General features: G+C 38.5%; 3 protein-coding genes across 3 annotated transcripts; 1 reads left to right on the forward strand and 2 right to left on the reverse strand.

The window, feature by feature from the left end:
* Window positions 1–3,656: 3,656 nt before the first annotated feature.
* Window positions 3,657–6,270, forward strand: LOC108598714 (WD repeat-containing protein 78). Its single transcript, XM_017985443.1, has 5 exons — window positions 3,657–3,905; window positions 3,968–4,192; window positions 4,247–5,676; window positions 5,730–5,942; window positions 5,993–6,270. The coding sequence occupies exons 1-5, from the start codon at window positions 3,720–3,722 to the stop codon at window positions 6,207–6,209; spliced, it is 2,271 nt and encodes a 756-aa protein (XP_017840932.1). The 5' UTR covers window positions 3,657–3,719; the 3' UTR covers window positions 6,210–6,270.
* A 3,096-nt stretch (window positions 6,271–9,366) lies between these two features.
* Window positions 9,367–13,451, reverse strand: LOC108599042 (DC-STAMP domain-containing protein 2). The gene is made up of 10 exons (XM_017985821.1): window positions 13,426–13,451; window positions 12,046–12,854; window positions 11,397–11,645; window positions 10,971–11,338; window positions 10,744–10,912; window positions 10,023–10,331; window positions 9,889–9,967; window positions 9,767–9,829; window positions 9,568–9,705; window positions 9,367–9,516 (listed from the first exon to the last, which is right to left on the reverse strand). The coding sequence occupies exons 2-10, from the start codon at window positions 12,458–12,460 to the stop codon at window positions 9,414–9,416; spliced, it is 1,893 nt and encodes a 630-aa protein (XP_017841310.1). The 5' UTR covers window positions 12,461–12,854; window positions 13,426–13,451; the 3' UTR covers window positions 9,367–9,413.
* Window positions 13,452–13,992: 541 nt separating this feature from the next.
* Window positions 13,993–16,815, reverse strand: LOC108598122 (DC-STAMP domain-containing protein 2). Its single transcript, XM_017984738.1, has 9 exons — window positions 16,607–16,815; window positions 16,247–16,557; window positions 15,716–16,190; window positions 15,507–15,660; window positions 14,693–15,170; window positions 14,531–14,636; window positions 14,397–14,471; window positions 14,199–14,336; window positions 13,993–14,140 (listed from the first exon to the last, which is right to left on the reverse strand). Exons 1-9 carry the CDS (start codon window positions 16,801–16,803, stop codon window positions 13,993–13,995), a joined length of 2,082 nt encoding a protein of 693 aa, XP_017840227.1. The 5' UTR covers window positions 16,804–16,815.
* Between the last annotated feature and the right edge of the window lie 3,080 nt (window positions 16,816–19,895).

The following is a 19,895-nucleotide window of genomic DNA, read 5'->3' on the forward strand; positions in this document are numbered from 1 at the left end:
TTTTTAAATATGAATTAAGTACTTAATAAAAATTAATCCCTGAATTCTGATTCTCCAAGTTATAGTTCCATTGAGATATTTATAAATTATTTCATATTAATTATAAATTATTGTTTATTGTTTGTTTATATTAATAAATTATTTCATATAAATTATAAATTATTGTTTTGCTTTATTAAGTCAAAAATATATATTTCTTGTTTGAAAATTGTAAAATGTTAAACCTTTAGCTAAAAAACAATTAATTCAATCAAGTATATATATATATTTTAATCAATAATGCAACTCAAGAGATATTTCACATTTCATAAACCCAAATAAGCCCTAGAAAATAATTTTTATTTTGTGAACATAAACGATTTACTCAATAATAAATAAGTCTTCAATAAAAGTCAAAGAATTGTTTGAACTCTTTTGTTATAAATTATTATTTTTAGTCCCTGATATTAATTACTTGCTTAAAAGTAAAAATTTTTTGTTTCGAATATTGTAAAATGTGCAAGCAAAGACAATTTCCCATTTTCACACAACACTCAACTGAACTCTAAATCGAAGCCATAACTTATAACTGTAAAGTTAACCACACACTGCCATAAATCCATTGACAAACTAACTTTATGGCTGCGCTCTCGGCTCATAAATTCAATTGCCATTGTGCTTAGACTTAAATTGTGCACAACTTGGGCCAGGACAGAAGGTTGATTAACCCCGTGAGATGCGGCTGGGAGCAAAATAAACACACAGAGCGAGTTAAGTTAAGATGAAAGTCGAGCTATCGTTGAGTTGAGTGCCTGAGCAAAGGATAACAAACTTTGAATGGCAAAGGGCAAAGTCAAGAGAGAGAGAATCTACGAGAGAGAGAGAGAGAGAGAGAGAGAGCGAGAGTTGAGCGCTCAGATAAATTCAGCACGTGCTGAATTGGGATACGAGTGGGTGGCAGTCAACCCAGCACTGAGGGCGAAACAACCCCAAGTGCGTTTCAATTGCGGGCAAGTGCAAGGCTGTCGACTGACGGGCAAGGACGATGGCAACCCGCCCACTATACCAAAAGATACAGAAGACTAAAAAAAAAGCAAAGCAATTGCCAAAACGAAAGCGCACACATCAGCGGTAAAAATTGAAACTGAAATGCAAACTTAAGCAAATTCGAAGATATTGAAACGCTTGAGTCTGTTGCTTTAAGCTTCAGTTGCAGCTCAAGTGCAGCCAAGTGGGCCACACGCAACAGCAGCAGCTGCAACATCTTAGCCACAACAATAGCCACCCACACATATTGATATGTGTGTGTGTGTGTACATAAATTACAACCCCAAAACATGAATGAATGGCGTCAACAAATTCGTTTCACATCACAGAGCATCTGATGAATGACGTGACTTGCCCAGTTGCCCGCTTCTCTGTTGACTCTGTTTACATAACATCAGCACAATGACGCTCCATACAGCAGCAGCCAAGAGCCAAGAGAGTACGCATGCCCCAGCAGCAGCAGCAGCACCAGGACCCAGACCCAGACCGCACTGATGCCGGCAAAATAATAGTAGCATGCACAAAAAAGAAAACACGGACGCGCAACATTTACTACGCTACGCACCCTACTCTCATTCACATACAAACATATACAAGTGAGAGTAAGGACTACCATCTATAAATATGTATGTGTAAGCTCTATATATATGTGTGTGTGTGAGTGTGTGTGTTTGGCTTTTGTATACAGTAGCTTCAACTATAGCTAAGAGGGCGGCTCGAAGCATAAAAGATAATCAAACTGTAATCATGGTTAGTTTGTTTGCTTAAAGTTAAAGAAAATAAAGAAATTTATTATGGCATCGTTAATGATCTGATTGTCATTATTTTAACATCAAATATGTAATTTCAATGATTAAATGCAGCATAATAAAAATATTATAAAAAAGTTTTCTATGCAGCGCTAACATAATAATAATATTCAAAATGGATCAGAACACTTTAATATTATTTTTTTTTTAAGGGATGTCCAAGGAGTCTACGTAAACTATTTTCCTCTTCATTTAAATTTAAATTTATAATAAGCTGTTAACAATTTAAAAATATATATTTATGCTACTATAAATACTACAAATTAATAAGCTGTATATTATACAAATTTCTATATATATTTGTATTATATATATGTATGTGACTATTCCATATATATTCCATATATATTGCCTGCACATTAAATTAAAGTTTAGCTGTCAACTCTTAAGCTAACTTTTCATTTTTGCAGCTTTTATTTTAATTAAAAGTCTGCTTGTCTATATGTAAATTGTGTATATATATAAAGCCACCATTGTTAGCTTATTGTTACATACCTGTGCACTCTTTGCCCGATGCAGATGCACTGTGTTCGCCTTGGCATGCATGGGCATTGAATTTATGACGTACTGTAGCTGCAGCGGCTGAGGCTGCGGCTGCTGTTGTTGCTGCTGCTGCTGTGGCTTAAGTATTGCTGCTGGTTTAGCCACTGGCGGTGGCGGTAACTGCAACATTTCGTTTTGTGTTTTTGCAACATTCCTAATTGAGTTTTCTGGTACTCGATTTTCACTTTGCCTGTCCATTGATGGTAACTCCGCTTCGTGCTGCGGCTGCTCGAACTGCTGCTGCTGTTGCTGTTGCTCTTGTTGTGCAATGGACATGCTGGTAATTAGCTTTGCCGCATTGATATGTGTGCTTGGCAATTTGCGAATCTATCTTATGTCAAACGCCAAAAAATCAGCGACACTTTTATTTAAAAATTCACTTTTTACACACAAAACACGGACGAAACTCCGTTGGAGCTGCAACACGATTTCGATTTGAACGCTACGCCCGCTGAACTGTAACTGAAAGTTACGTGAAGCTGTTGTCCTTACTGCCTGTGCCGGGTGGTTGGTCGTTGGCCCTGCAACGTGTTAACTTTATCTGCGTTTTATCTAAAGAGCGACAAACGGCAACTCAAGTCATCCGTGTGCGAATCTCTGACTCTGCCAAGGGTACTCGGAGCACGTGCCAGCCAGCCAGCCAACCAGTCAGCCAGCGAGTTTAATTAAAAATTATAAATGTTACCAATTAGCTTTATGATAAATTACAATTTATTTCGCTAGCAACTATAAGCATAAGCTTAAAATTAATAATAGTATAGTCAGCAGTAATTTTAACGTATTTGGTTTATTTTAAATAATAATTATTTTCTGAATTTCTATATGTGGTTCAAAATCTTATTTTTTGTTATCAACTAGTATAAACAAAAGCACAAAATTAATAAAGGTATAGTCAGCAGTTATTTCTTCGCATTTGATTTATATCAAATAATAATTATATGTTGTTGTTCGAAAATTCACTAGAACTATTGGATATTGTATTGTGCACATATGTTTCGTTTTATTAATTCTAGGAATTTCATGTAGTTTAAAGAATTATTATATTTTTAACATAAATGTTAATAATGTTTAATCCTTTTTAAAATAAAACTAGTAAAAAACTCACACATTTAACACAAAAAGGAAAAACACGGAAAGATATTTTTTATAAAAACAAAATAAATCATGTATTATTTATACATTAAGTTTTTGAAATAATTTTACAAACTAATTTTGGTATAATCCAAAACATAGTAACAAAGCCTTTTCAATTATAGTATATATGCTAAAAAGTTTATATGTACTCAAGAAGAACCTAGGCATAAACTCTTTTATTTTTCAATTCACCTAAAGAACTTCGGCATGGAATCGAATCGAGAAAGTAAAAAGGATAATAGCGAGCCCGATTCGCGGCGCTCGACAAAAAAAGCAATGATCAATCCACAGGATGTACCACAACCGCTGGAAGAGCCAGTAAAAAAGAAACCCGAATCGAATACTTACATGAATGAAATCCAAGCGGAGATTGAGTCCCGCCAGCAGCTTAAGGTTAGAATTGCAACAAAATTTAACAGAAAGTCTCTGATTCTAAAAATCTAATAAAAAATTAGGTGCTGGAGACGGTGGAGGGTGAGGAGGTGGACATGACACCCAACTATATAATGGACTCGTCCTACATCGATCAGTTTCTACACTTCAATATATTTCTGCAGCATGAGCTGGTTAATCTGCCACTAATGCACACCAGATTTTCCCATTCCAGGTCACGCACACGTTCGAGCATGCGAGGAGGCATTGGTGGCAACAAGCAGTCCATCGATGAGCTGATCAATGGGGTGAGTTCGGAGTTTTAGATAACAATCAATTGCTTCAACGATTCCGTTCGACAGATTATGTATGAGACCATTGTCTTTGATCCTACGATTCATGAGAAGATCGAAGAGGAGCATGTGCCGACTCCCTTTAAGCGCAGCTTTGTCAAGGTCACACTGCGCAAGTCCGAGTTCATAGAGCTGTGGAGCCAGGTGGGCACCACCGTGCCCAAGGGCACGCCCCAAGGCGATCACGTCGAGTCGGACAATCGCCACTATGAGTATCTGACTGTGGGCAAGGGCAAGGTGCGACGTCGCTCCGACAACGATGCACAGACGGACATCTTGCTGACGAGCACGCGAGCTGTTAACACCATCTTTGTGGACTACGCCACCGTCGGCAGCTATGTGTCCAACTTTGAAATGTACGATACACTGGAGGGTACAAATAAAAAGAAGGCGCACGCCTCCCGCATATCGACGGGGTCACAAACGATGGACTTTGACAGCGGCGAGGGTGTCGTCATGGCCGACGATGAAGCCAGAGACCGCGAACAGGCCAAGGCAGCACAGGCTAAGCTCTTTAGCAGTCCAGCCTTTCGGAATGCCATATTGTACGTAGGACGCACTTTGTCCAGTAATCTTTACAAGAATGGCATGCAGCGTTTTCGCAATTTCAAGGAGGTGGATCGGAGCTCCACCGACGTGCAGTACAAGTATTCCATGAATATTCTTTTTCGTTTGGTGCCCGTGCCCAGCAAGGATGAGCGCAAGGGCGTCAGTGACATTAGCTTCTGTCACAGCAATAGCGACATTCTGGTTGTCAGCTATGGACTCTATTCGTTTTCATCGAATCATGTGCCCGCCAGCGGCGACGTTTACGTCTGGAGCATTAAGAATCCCGGCGAGCCGGAGCGCGCCTACTACTACAACATTCCTGTAACCGCTGTCTGCTTCTCTCCCTTTCTTCCCTCGCTGATTGCCATTGGACTTTATGACGGCACCGTCGAAGTTCGCGATGTGGCGGACATGAGCAACGTTCCCATTGCCGTGTCACAGCGCAGCAGCTCCCCAGGCTGTTCGCCTGTCGTAGCCATTCGCTGGCTCAAGCAGATTGACGATGATGACAACAATGAGATTGATCCTTTTCTGAGCCTCTCCCAGGACGGCACTGTCACACGCTTTCGCATTGTCAGCAGTCCTTTTCTTTTAGGTTTTACTCAAATGACCTTAGAGCGCGTCGAAGGTCAGCCGGAGGGCATACATGTACCGCTATCGCCGCAATTGCAAGTCCAGTCCAATAGGCATCCCCAAGGACTCTACATAACCACTCATCCAGTGCATAAGGACATCTACTACATACTGACCGACGAGGGCTGCATACACAAGTGCTCGATCAACTATCAGCATCAGTATCTGGAGGTGCTCAAGTGCCACGACGGCGGCGTCAACGTCATGGAGTTCTCGCCCTGGTCACCCAAAGTGTTTCTCACATGCGGCAATGATTGGTGAGCTCCATACACTATTTAAACTAATTATATTGATATTTTTTCCTTTCCAGGTACGTACGCATTTGGATTGACGGCATTACGCGTCCACTCATCGAGCTCTTCGACGACTTTCAGCCGCTGCACTGGGTCAACTGGAGTCCCACCCACTCCACCATTATAGTTGCCCTTAATCGCGAAGCCGCCTCCCTTTGGGATATACGCCGCAATATTCTAAAGCCCATGGGCAAGCACGAATTGGACTCCTCCTATAATACATCAGCGCGGTAAAGTTTTTCATCCGAAATTTTTGGCTCAACTGAATTTTCTCTTGCAGTTTCTCCAACAGTGGCACCACTTTGGTTGTGGGCAATGAACGCGGCAACGTTTTGTTTTATGGTATTGATGATATGCCCTTCGCTCCCCATTTCCAATACGATGAGATGGAGAAGGCCATCTACAGAGCCATTGGCAACGATCAGGAATTGTTTATTGAACTCAAGAGCATTGGCTTCTTTGGTTACCCCAATAAAAAGTGCAAGAAGCCATATTAAATTGTCTGCTAATTGCATCGAGTACTGTTATAACTTAATCTGAACTTACGCATAATAAAGAATTTCAGACTGTCTATAAAAATCAGCTACAACTTTATTTAGAATACAAAGCTACAGGTGAGAGCCAAAAAAATAGAATTATTAATTATGAAGTAAGTTTTTGTTTTTGGTTTGAATAAAAATGTTTCTAATCAATACACAACACTCGAAATTAAACAAAATTTGCCTCAGCTTCTTCGAGCGTCTTCGAAATTTTGTTTTTCAACAAGAGGAATTGCCTAAGATAAATAAAAATATACTTTGCATCAAATGATAGTTTAAAGTCTAAGCTTTAAAGTCTTGTAGAAACAAACTAAGAACAATTACAAATGCTCAAAAAGTTTTTATTTATTTATTTGATGTCCACTATGAACAGTCGACAGTAAAAGCAACACCTGGAGACCACGCAAAGCAAATATATAAATTTAAATAATCAATAAAATAATTCCCAACCATAATATTAACAGTTGCACTTTTAATTATTGCACAATTCTTTATTAGCGATCGTCTCCTGTAGTTAATCCCAAAAGTTCAACGACTGGCTGCTTTGACGATTAAAGTTTACTCGTTGACACTTTTGTTTTAAAATTTGTATATAACGGTTTGGAATTGGATCAGTTGAAGGTCGATCGGTTCGAATTTCAGAAAGGCAAACAGAACTAAGCCACGCCTGAGGATCGTTTACCTGTTTGCCCAAATGCAGGCAGCAGTTCTCTTATGCCAAAGCAAATAAAGCTGACTATGCCCCTTTTAGTCGTTTGCTCGTTTGCTCGTTGTGTGGCTTAAGTGTCAATGCACCGCCGATGGTGGTCATTGTCGGCAAAGGGCCAGCGCGCCAGCGGGTCAGCGGGTGTTAAATAACAAATAAACACTTGTGTACACATTAGCATACAAGAGATGAAAGCAGCTAAGAAATTGAGAGTATTTATTAAAGAGCCATAAAATGCTGAAGAACAAAAGACCGATCAAACGCTGGCGGCGCTGCAGGTAAACAACAACAAAAAAAAGAAAAAGAATTTCTAAAATGAAATGCCACAAGACAAACGGCTTGTTACAGTTTAGGCCAGGCCAGAGAAAATAGAAATAAATGTCAAAATTTGTGGCTCATAAATAAAACAGTGGTAAGGGTTTGGCTCTCGAGTTTGAGACCACCACCATCTATATACAGAAGATGACCGTAAATTACGAAGCACATTCCAGGCACAAAAGGCGGCTCAAAACGCCGCTTGGATGTCATCATCAGCCTCAGCCGCACAAATCCTTTGCCTGTTGCCACTGCCAGCAGCACGATGTTGCATTAATTGTTGTGCAACAATCTGTGGCTTGTCGTGCTTGTCGCATTTAATGAACATTTAATTGTAGCTCACATGTTTGCGCCGAGCAATGCCCACAATCTCAAACGTCTTTCCAACTGAGAGAGAAGGAGGAGGAGTCCGTTTGGGGCACAAATTGAAAACAAAGTGTTATGGCCCAACGCTCGTCACGTCATCATCATCGTCAGCATCTGAGCTGACAAGTAGACAAACGAGCTTACAGTAGCTGATATGGCCATGACAATGTCAACCAGAACGAGAGCCCAGTCACTTGGCCAGACAGTCAACATGCCAAGTTTCCCAATAAAAGCTGCGATTCATCTGCAGTTTGTGCCCGGGCTTGAGATTCTCATGACCAACTAAATGCGTACAGTCCAGCTGCAAATGGAACGCGCACTGGGCACTGCACAAAAAAGAAATTGGAGCCTGTGAAAGCAGCTTAAGGAATAGTCAACTGATTTTCAAAAATGTTAAGTAACTCCATGTGCAGTTATGTGAATATTTGCCTGTTGCGATTAAACGCAAGCAAATAAATAAATGGGGGGTAACATTGTTTACTTTATATGTATGGGTTTGGATTTGGGTATTTATTTTGTTTAAATGCCCCAAGCTGCGTACAGCACAGTGCACTGAGAGAATTAAAGTACATTTTACTCACGAAACGTAAGTCTTGTTTATGAATTCCATAAGTAAAGAGATGCATATTAGTTGGCAGCGCAGTCGCAGTCGACGCAAATTAAAATTCTATGTGCTCTTAGCAAAAAGAGCCTGCCAGCAATAGCAAGTAGTTATCCCCGTTATGTCAGAGCGTTCTTACTTAAGAACAAGAGCGCACAGCTTAAGTGCGTATCAAATTACTTAAAGCGACACCAAGCGGGTAAGTTTGAACTTAGCTTAAGAGAAAAAGTTAAAGAGTGCACTTACCGCTTATGCACATGTATGTATGTATGTGTGTACAAGTTCTTCAAAATAGCACGCAATAGTGCCATTGTACATATTTGGAATCCAAATGCCAAATGCCAAATTTGGATAGTATTATTAAACAAATTTTAAACATATTAACACATTTATTATGCTATTATATAATTTTCATTTAATTAAGCACTTTGCTTGGTAGCTTTACACCACACGAATAAAAAAGATAAAAACAAAATGGCACTTTGCGCGTTGAAAAGAGAGAGCGCATGCTCTTATAGCTAGGCAAGCATTATATTAAGCAATTGATCTTTACTCTTTCAAGGAATACATATTAATTCCACTTTTTGCACAACATTTTTATGCTTTTTGCATATTGATAAATTGACACTTCACAATAAGAGATCACACAAAAAAAAAAAAGAGAAAAAATAAGGGATTAGTAGCGAACGCGCTTAGCTTAAAAAAAAAGCGCGCATTTCACCAAGAAAATATTAAATTGTTGCATTTAACGTAGATTTGTAACTTAATACATGGCTGCATATGTGCATTTAACACATTGCACACAATTTTTCATTTAAATATACTAAGTTAAAACACAAATATTCGTTGCGAAAAAGAGAGCAGCAACCCACACGTAGGCGTTTAGAATTTTGACCGTGAATGACTCAAATGTCATCTGAATTGCAATGTTAGGCGCAATTATGTAATAAGCATTAGCATAAGCTGTTAATTAGCAGCTATCGATATAACTAAGTTATCGATTCATACGCGACAATTATTATAGAATTTAAATATTAATAATAATATTACTAAGATTTATTGGAAATATGTTTTTAGTCTTTGTATTTGTAAAAAAGATTATATGTTAATTACATATAAAAATATTGCAGATTATATTAATATCAGGCTTATATATGTATATAATCACAGAGTTCTAGGCGCTCTTGTGTCTGCCTACACAATGATCACGAGAATAGTCGCAGTATATATTATCTGGTCGATATGGACAGTCATTGGTCTCATCCTCCGATGAATCGCTAATTAATGCAATCAATTTTAACTGTAGCATTATCAATTCTAGAACATACCCAACATATGAAATATTATCTCTCTCGCCATAAGACGCAGGTGGATTGCAGAATATGCAATGACAATTGGAATCAATGAAGCACTGTTTGCAGAAGATTCCCGGGCAATTCTTCGTATCACAGTAAACAGCTGATTTTCTAAAATATAACAAAAAAATAGTTAATATCTGTTTAATAGAGCTAAGTTATAGTAGCTAACCTGCTTAAAGACTTTTGACATATTATGCAGTTACGCCAGCAATAGACTAGACAAGGACAGCAACTAAAAGGAATTGAATAAATGATAGGGGATACGCACTTGTAGTATTCAGTTAAAATTACCGATTAATGCAGGCAGGATTTTTATCCTCAAACTTTTGCTTTAGCAGCGCTCTACGTCGAACTGTAGTGATCAGCTCATCTGTAAAAATTATTTAAACATAAATTTATTTAAACTAATAAATATATTATGCTGCCTCTGTTGAGCACTATGCTTGTGTATAAATATTGAGCTCGTCTGCGCGCCCGATCCGGATAGAAGCAACCCATAATACAATGATGCAGACGTTGAGTATACGGCTCCAGCAAAAGCAACAACCAGACGCCTAAGCCGAGCACTATGATCTGCAAATAGTTCATATAATTGGGCGCACTGGGCAGTGGTAAGCAGTGATGTATATCGCCCAGCAGGTACTTGACCAGTGGCTCAAAGGCTTGCACAAGACCACGCAGTATGTCGCCCAGGAATCCACCATGACTAATGCATAGTTTAGTATACGTTGGAGCTGTGAATTTTGCATCAATTGGATAAAAAATAAAAAATTCTGTAAATTCCGAGGTTTACTTATAAAGAAATAAAAGAAAATGATGACCCCAACCACCGTTAGTAATTGTTTTAGATGTAATATGTAATAAAGCAGTTTTTAACTTTTTTAACTTTGCGAAATAAACATCTAACTTTTCTAAATAAAGATAACTAAACAAATATTATTAAATTCAAAAGGTTTTAGGTATCATTGAAGATAAAATAAATTAAGCAATAAAAAAATGTAAATAAAATAATAGTTATTAATTAATAGAAGACTGTCGTACCAGGGATCTTCTAAGTAAATTATTTATGCCTTAATTTGTTTTACTCCTAGCTTTACAATTCCTAAAATCTACGCATAAGTTTAATTTACTGTGCGGTAAACTTACGCAAAAGCTCAGATGTTTGATAAGTATAGAAGGACATGATGGTCAGCATCCAGTGTAGACTGTAGTCCACAAAGCAGATGGTGCCAAGCTGCAGACAAATGAGCAGCCAGAACCAAAAGAAAGATCGAGCATGACGCGATTCCATCGGCAGCACACTAAACGAGCAAAGCTACAAAGGATAGTTTTCGAATTAAGAAAATAGTAATTTTTTCATAATTATTATATACCTTGACGAATTTGGATTGCTCAGTGCTGTGCAGCGGCAAAGCGGCGTATCCTTTATTTCGCTTATGATCATCCTCGGAGTCGTAAAAGTCCCGAGTCACATAGAAATTGCCAAACTCCTTGCTGAACAGATAACTCCAGCGAAAGCAATTGGCGTGCCAGACAATGCTTAGTAGCAATAGAAGCAGCAACATATTCAAGCAGATAAAAACATAAAGAAATTTATTGAATTCTGCTGCCAACTGATCGTCGACGGCCGCTTCCAGCTCGGAGCTATTGCTGCGATGGGTATCGTGGTCTTGTTGTAGATGCTCAAAGGTAATGCTCACCTCAAAGATGCGGCGTATGAGAGCCAAGCGCTGCTGCAGACCTTTGAGATGCAGCATAGTTCAGTTGAGAGGTTACAAGGCGGAACTTAAGCAACTCACATTTAAATATTTGCATTGGTAGCTGCGGCTTCTCGCAGAAGAAGCCAGCGACATCCTTGAGATTGCCGCAAAACCAATCGAAACGTTGCTGCAGCTGGCATTCGACCTTGTCCTGGCCAAACTTGAGCAGACACTCCTTGGTGCTGAGCTGTCCAGCGCGCAGGCAGCGATCATGGGGCGTGCCCATTTGATTCTCAAAGGAGTTCTGCTGCTGCAGCAGCCAGGCAAGGACAAACTGAAAGGCGGCGTCTGAAGGAATAGATAAAGAAAGGATATAGATAAATGTAAAAATATTTATAAGGATAAGCATAAAGATGAGCGCAGAGATAAGCATAAGAATAACGATAAGGAATAAGATAAAAATATAGATATGCATATACAAATAAAGGTGAAGATAAATAAAAAGACAGAAGGATAAAGATAAATATAAATATAAGGATAAGAATAGGGATAAAAATATGGATAAAGATAAAAATAAATATAAGAATAAAGATAAGGATAGGGATAAAGATAAGTACATGGACAATTATTAATAAAATAATACAAAAATATACAAATATAAATAGAGGAATATGGATAAAGATAGATTGATATAAATTTAAATAAATAAATATGCGATAAATATATATATCAATTGAGGCTCACTTACGTATGCGCACCAGTTTCAGCTCCAGTTCCTCCAGGACTGGCTCCAGCCGATGCATGACCCTGCGCACCTGGCTGAGCATCGCAAAGATGGCCTGCTCCACGGCGTAGATGGGTCTACACATGACGTCATGCATGGGCGTTATGGCCTGATGCAGCAGCAACTGGCCGCAGCTGAGGCTATGCATCAGCACCGTTATGTTCTGCAGTATGTTCATAACGGGACCACGCATGGCCACAAATAAAGCCATGACCAGCATCAGCAGTCGACCTCGGACGCTGCCCATCGAAGGGAGCAGCAGAGTGACCACACAACGGGCAGCGCGACTGTGGCAAAGGATTAGGAGCAGCAGCATGAGCAGCACTATGAGCAGCCAACTGATAGTGAGATCCCGCTTGGCTCGCTGTGGATGCAACATATACCAGAAGAGCACCAAGACAATGCCTGTGATATAACCCAGGACCAGCAGCCACAATATGTGAGCATGTCGATCGTAGTGCTTGCGATGCTGCAGGACTGGAGGTGGGTGCGGTGGTGGTGGTTCTGGTTCTGGTGATTCAGGATAAATGGCTGGTTCGTCCTTTGTTGCCGCAGGCTCCTTCTTATTTTGTCGATATACAATAATTCGAGTGTTGGGAGTGCGATCTTCCGCGTGCGCCAAAACATTTATGTGAGGCCCCTTATCCTCGTCATTGGCACTGCCCACGTTGGCCACATCGGTATCTGGACGGGAATACAGGTCGTCCTTTCTCGCAGAGCGTCCAGCAAATTGTCGCCGCACCCATAAATCATCAGAGCCAGATTCACTAGAGCTCGACATTTTATATAGAAAATTAACATTTATTTACGCAAAATTAAACGCTTGCTTTATTTATAATCAAAAGCTTTAAGTTTAAGCTCCAATTTAATAAAAAACAACAAATTTTGTCTTTCGTTTATCATACATTTTCGTTTTTCAACAAAAGGTTGAATTATTTATTTAATGTCAACAATGGACAATAAAAGAAATAATCGATTATAGTAAAAATATTTAGAATTAATGATATTTAAACAAAAAAAATATTATATATGTATAAACATAAATTTATATAATATGGCATATGCTTCTTTACATAAATATTCTATGATTTATTTTAAGAGAGCATATTTTTTATCATAAATTAAAATTTCACGCAGATTGCCAAAACTTAATAAAGGTTGAATTATTTCAAGTTAACTGTCAATGAAAGTAATGATTATGAAAGTAAAAGAAATAAATTATATAAATTTATATATTGGTATATATAAATATAAAATTCTTAATAAATTAAGACTTGCATTTGCTAGCGAGACATTTGTTAAGTAAACATATACAAAAAAAAAATTTTCCGGGCGTCCACTCACTGCTTGTTTAGTCGTCAACAGTACAGACACTACTGACGGGCAGGTGGCCTCGTTGGCTGGCTTAACTCCCAGCCTCCCACACATGTAAAGCCGCTCTTCGCTCTTTAGCTAGTGAGCGCTGCTCGCGTCTCTCGTTCGTATGCGCTCGATCGACTGCGCTGCTGCGTCGGAACGCGAGCGTCGCCGTTTCGTTGCTCAGAGAGCGCTCAATGTGCATCGTACGATTGTGGGTGGGCTTGGGAGGTAGATGGCTTTAGGCTAAGCTGAATGCACGTGATTTAACAAAAGTTGTGTTTATTTGCATTAACTAATCTATTTAAATAATTAAGTAAAACAGTTCTTAATGATATGCATGTTTTCAATTGGACCGCATTTAGTATTATTATTAAATTATTATTTTAGCAATGCATTTTAATTTTCTGCTGTATAAAACTAAATATGCATATAAAATGACATTATTTAAATATTTTATTAATAAGTGAAGTTTTTGTACTTCTGTAGTTACAAATTACTAAAAGAAAACTTCTAATGTTATTAGAAAAATGAAGATTTACTAATTATAACTAATTATATTCGATCCTTATACACCGTTTCCGGATTCATAATAATCTTTTTCTCTTTTTTCAACTTGATTGTACGCTGTGTGCAGAAATGACCATAAATTCTCGCCTCCAATTGTCCGTAGGAGTTGTTTGCACCATCATCAGAGGAGTCGCTGCAAGCAGAAGAACAAATGATGCGCACTCTTCACTGAAAGAGCTCCAAGGACTTACTCAACCTCAGATGGATCTTCAAAGTCACCATATTCTCTGGGATGCTGGCAAAGGCAGCACTTGCTCTCACATTTCGTAAAGCAAACCTCACAGTAGACGCCCGGACAGTTCAATTTCTGGCAGTAGATGCGTGATTCGCTGTAAGGGTAAAAGAGTAAAGTGAATTGGGGCTGAAGCCGAGGTCGGGAACGAACTAACTTGGGTATTGGGCGCTGGCACAAGATGCACTTACTGCGAGGAGGCTGCGGCAACAAGCAGGCGCAACAGTTGCAGCTGCATAAACATAAAACATTAATCAATTAGCTTAAAGTTACGGCGTAGGTAAAGCTTACGTGGCTAGCTTAGCCCTCAGCCAGTTTGGGCAGCTGTTGGAGCTTTCAGTGTTGCGATGCTTGAAGGCCGCACGCGCTTTGCGTCTGTTGAAAATGAAGACAGAGTCTGCAAAAAGAAGAAACGACGCTTAAGTCTTAACTTGTCTTGACTTCAGTGCTTACCTCTTTCTATAAACAGATGCTCATAGAAGTACATGGCACGTTCTTGTGCGCGTTCCGGATATATCCAACGCATGATCACGTGTCGCAAGCGCAGCACATACGGCTCAGTTAGCGCCACAATCCAGGCGAGCAGGCAGAGCGACAGTATTTCCACATAGTGATTGTATCTGGGTGGATTCGGCAATGGCAGACATAGTCTGGTATCCATTTTGCTGCTTTGGGTTAAGGGACGAAAGGCGTTGACTATGCCACGCATTATGTCGCCCACAATGCCGCCGCCCTTGATATGCAAATCAATGTAGGCGGGCACCTCCAGCTCCGCCTGCTCATGGCCATAATACGAGATGGTGGCCAGCAGCCAGAACAGACTGTAGTCCACAAAGCAAATGCAGCCAAGCTGCAAGCAGGTGATCAGCATAAAGAACGAGTTCTTGGCTATGAGCAGACTCTCGAACTGCGTCAGACGTAAACTGCTGAGCTGGAAGTAAAAGAGGGAATCAGTCAACATAGAGAAAAATAAATATTGCTGCCTGAATTCGAATTTCTAATGCAAACTTAACAATTTATAATATCTCTTCTATTCAAAGCTGTGCCTACGCCAGTATTTCTCGATTTGCGAGTAAAGAGGAGCAGTTATCAAAATTCTAAAGCAAACTCGACTTGCTCAGGATGCTTACGGATCTACGTGCCAAGTTTGGAGTCTATAGCTTTTATAGTTACTGAAATCTAGGCGCTCATACAGACAGACAGACGTACAGACATGACTCAGCTGATCAACAATAAGTTTGCATACTTTTTAGAGGGTGCTACATACTTTTAAGTATTTAAATCGCTCCAAATATTCCAGCGGCAGGACAGTATCCCTATTAAGGCGCCAATTCTCCTCGTCGATGGCATAGAAATCGCTGGTTATGTAAACATTCTGATACGCCCTGCTCAACATATAGCGCAGATAGAAATAGATGGCCCTGGAAATAGATTAAAAGATTAATTGTTTGATTGATTGATAGGAGATAAACTCACTTGATAAAAACGCCCAGCAGCAGCAGCCAACAGAGCAAATGCGTCCAGCTATGCAAGCGTAGAAATGGAGCCAAGTCCTGGTTAATATCCTGCGCTATCTGCTCGCCCACATCGGAGAGATTCTTGCTGGGATTGTTATGAAAGAAGAACTCATGCTCAAAGGTAATGCTGGCATCAAACATTTGCTCCAGCGTCGCTACAAACTCCAAATAACGCTTCAGAATGGGATCCATGAGCTCCCACTTGGGATCCCAGAAGCCGCTGCAGAATATGTCCACCAGCTTGGTGGGATAGCAAAGCGCCAGGAACAGCTTGGTGGCATAGCAAAGCGACTTGAGCATGCCCAGCTCCGAACGACAACGCAACATGGCAGTCTCGGCAGCGCGCTGGCAGCGCATCCAGGGCGTGCCCAGCTGCGAGTTGCAAAGCTCCACCACAGACTTGAGCCAGGCGGCGCAGCTCTTGAGCGTATTAACTGGAAGCAATGCATGAAACTTATACGCAGAGTAAAGGATAAGTGGGCTGACTTACTTATAATCAGCATATAGCTTTGTATGCGCAGCAGCAGCAGCGTGAGCTGGCGCAGCACGCGACGCACTTCCTCCATCATGAAAGTGAACGCTGTACGCAAAGCTTGCACCGGCTCCAGCAGCACATCGAGCATCTGACTCAGCACCTGACGCAGCAGCTCCTGACTGCAGGCCAGACTACGCAGCATGACCATGACATTGGCCAATATATTGGCACTCGGCCCGGTGGCGGCTAGAAAAAACGCCAGCGCTATAAGCAACGCACGTCCGCGCGAACTCGTCAGCGAAGGCAGCGTCAACAGCAAAATGCAACTAACAGTGGCTTTTAAAAGTTGAACAACACTTAGCACTATAAACTTACCGCACGGGACGACTGAAGATTAGAATAATAAGCAACAGTGCTATGCAGACTATAAGCCACCAGAGCTGATCTATGTCCGTTTCTCGCAGCGTCGGATGCCAATGGTACCAGAGCAATGCCACCACCAAGCCAGATAAATAGCCACCGATTACAAATGGCACCACCAACTTGAACAGATTTCGATGCAAATCTTCCATTTTCCAACTAAGCAAACTTCTATCAACTGACAAATACAGCAAAGCTACAAAATTCAAATTGTTTGCTCACAATATTTAAATTCAAGCGCGCAATGCATGCTGACAAAAGCTAACTGTGCGCGCTAGGGCTGACGCAAAAGGTTTGTGTCACAGCTAAGCCAAACAAGCTGCAGCCCGCTGTTTTAACATTAACATAAACATTTTTTTTTTAACAATTAATTAATTGCGTTTAAAATTGAAAATGCGCTAAAACTTTATATTTTAATATATATAGCAAACACTTAAGCCATTCATTAGCTATTTGCAACAATAAGTTAAGTGCTAGAAGCTTCTGCTATAAACTTCTAAACTCTGTTAAGATCGTGTTAAGGTTTTCTAGATTTGTATAAGCCTGATCTATTTTTATAATAACATACAAATGCATCTATATTATTCTATTGATATATAAATAACAACAATTTAATTACTCAAAGTCTAAGCATTGTTGCAAATTCCCTTAGTGTATCAAAGAACTAGCTACGCCCAACTAAAATGCATGTTTTGCTTTTTTCTATTGCGCCTCCATTTTATTTCAATCAAATTGTAATTTTTAATAACAAACTGTGCTGTTTTTTTTTTTTTTTTTTGAAAGGATATTTTCTTAAGTTATTTTCATTTCTGTTTTGTTTTTTTGTAGTGTTTGGTTTTGGTTTTTTGGATATATGTAGAACATTTTTGTTTTAGTCATACCTCTTAAATTTTTTGGTATTATTGCTGTTACATTTGTTTAGTTTAGTTTCCTTTCTCTATACGTGCTGAAAAAACAACATTGCAGTCGACATTTAACGGATTCGACATTTGATATCCATCTCTCTCAATTTACAGTTACGTTTTTTGTTTTTATAGGTATGTATGGGGTACTCATATGGGGTAGACGTGTGTTTAAGTAGGTTTTGCACCTATGTATATATAGGTATATGTATATATTATATGCGCCCGTTCTCACTCCAGCGACTTTGGGGTTTTTAGTTCAACAAATATTTCGAGAAATTGCTGTGAAAGTGAAAACGGGAACAAGTCTGTATATAAATTACTTAATAGGCCATTGTAATTCTTAAGTGTGTTCGTCTGCTTAAAAGCTATATATGTAAGTATATAGTCGTATATGTATGTATATGTGTATATAATATATGTTACATACATAAATAGGTATTGCAATTCATCATTCGTTCAATAGTAAGTACACAATTATGGGCTCAAAATGTAAGAGAGGAAGGTCTTCGAATACCGATAATTGTATGCTATGAGAATATATAGGTATGTATACATATACGCACATATATGTATATGTATGTGTGAACATAAGATTAGTTTTGGATGTATTTTATTTGATAGCAAGGTAGTAATTGAATTACGTTTACGTTTAAAGTTTACGGATTAGGCTCTTATACTTATAACTCAGTCTAGCACCCCTAGAGATTGAACTTGGATAAAACGATCGATTTGCTATCGAATTTATCAATATACAATTGGATTAATAGTTTGCTGTATATATATATATAATAATTGTTATTTATGTATACATATATATATACTATATATTTAACTGTATGACACAACATACAAATACGAAAAATATATCTTTTATTTCGGATAATCAAAATCGAACACGATTGCTACCAATTGGTGGAGAACCCAAAAAATTCTCAAAATTTACCAATTCACTAAATAATAATTTATTTATTGATATATTCAACGATCGTATATCGTATACACATTGCCCAGTCAAAAAGGATTTCGAAGAAATGTTTCAATATGGAAGTAAAACTTTGAGTACAATCTGATTTACTAGGCACTTGCATCTATATATATTATATATGTAGGTTTCGAAAAAAAAATCTGACAAATCTAAATATAAAATTGGATTTTCGCTCTGGATTTTCTCTTCTCTCTCTCTCTCTCTCTCTCTCTCTCTCTCTTTCTTTCTCTCTCTATCGTGGCTTCATCTCGTCTACACATAAGGTATCCAATTATGGACTCTATAAGGTACTGCAGCAAAAAATGTTCAAATTCAAAAAACTTTAACTTTACTTCTATTTGTATTTCCTTCACTTTTGTTATCTTTCTTTTGTTTTTGGGGCTTGTTATGTATTTTACAGTAGTGTGTCTTTGTCGAAACCTATTTGTAAGTTCTCTCTGGTATTTTGTAGATCATGCTAAAAACAAGGGGGCGGGGCAGGGCAGGGCAGGGAGTAGGCAGGAATGGAAGAGTCGGGAGTCGGGTAAGAGGAAATCTGTAAAATCTTTCCAGTGACCAATTTCCGAAAAATGTTGCCAATGCTTAAAACCAAACGGAAATAAAAACAATTTGTTGTAAATTTTTTGTGGTTTTGAAAATGTTTTCAATTTTTTAATTTTTAATGATACGTTTATCTTTTTTTGGAGCTTTTCTCTTTTTTGCTTTTTGACCAAATTAATTTATGTATATATATATATATATTTTTTTATACTATTATGTGTGACGGCGTGAGTTTATATATAAATATGAATTTATATTAATTTACATTTTTCTTTTGTTTTCTTTTCACTCACTATTCTTTGCGTTTTAAATAAATTATACAATTTAATTCAGTTAAATTTAGTTTACATTAATTTAATTTAATTTAATTTAGTTTAATTCAATTAATTGTATACTTGCGTAACGTTGTAATCTATATTTTTATATATATATTATATATGTATATATATAGTTTTAAATTGCTGCTACGGCCACGCCCACCATAAATGCGGGACGCGATATGTATATACAAATGTATTTTTTGCTTTCTTTCTTTGTGTTTTTCTCACTTAAATCCAGCTCTCACTATCTCTACCGATCGATCGATCGATCGATCATTCTCTCAATATACATATATAGATTACTTAAATAGGGCGAGTTGTTGTTGTTGTTGTTGTTGTAGTTGTAGTAGTGTAATGATTAGGGGCGTGTTCTAGGGCGTAACTTAGGCTTTACAATTGAACTAATACGCGCGAGTTTTAGAAACTTTTCTCCAAATATGAACGAACATAACAAAATGCCGAACATAATTGTTTGTTATGCTATATATATATAT

The sequence above is a fragment of the Drosophila busckii genome, chromosome 3L (assembly GCF_011750605.1).
Source record: "Drosophila busckii strain San Diego stock center, stock number 13000-0081.31 chromosome 3L, ASM1175060v1, whole genome shotgun sequence".
NCBI classification, from domain to species: Eukaryota; Metazoa; Arthropoda; class Insecta; order Diptera; family Drosophilidae; genus Drosophila; species Drosophila busckii.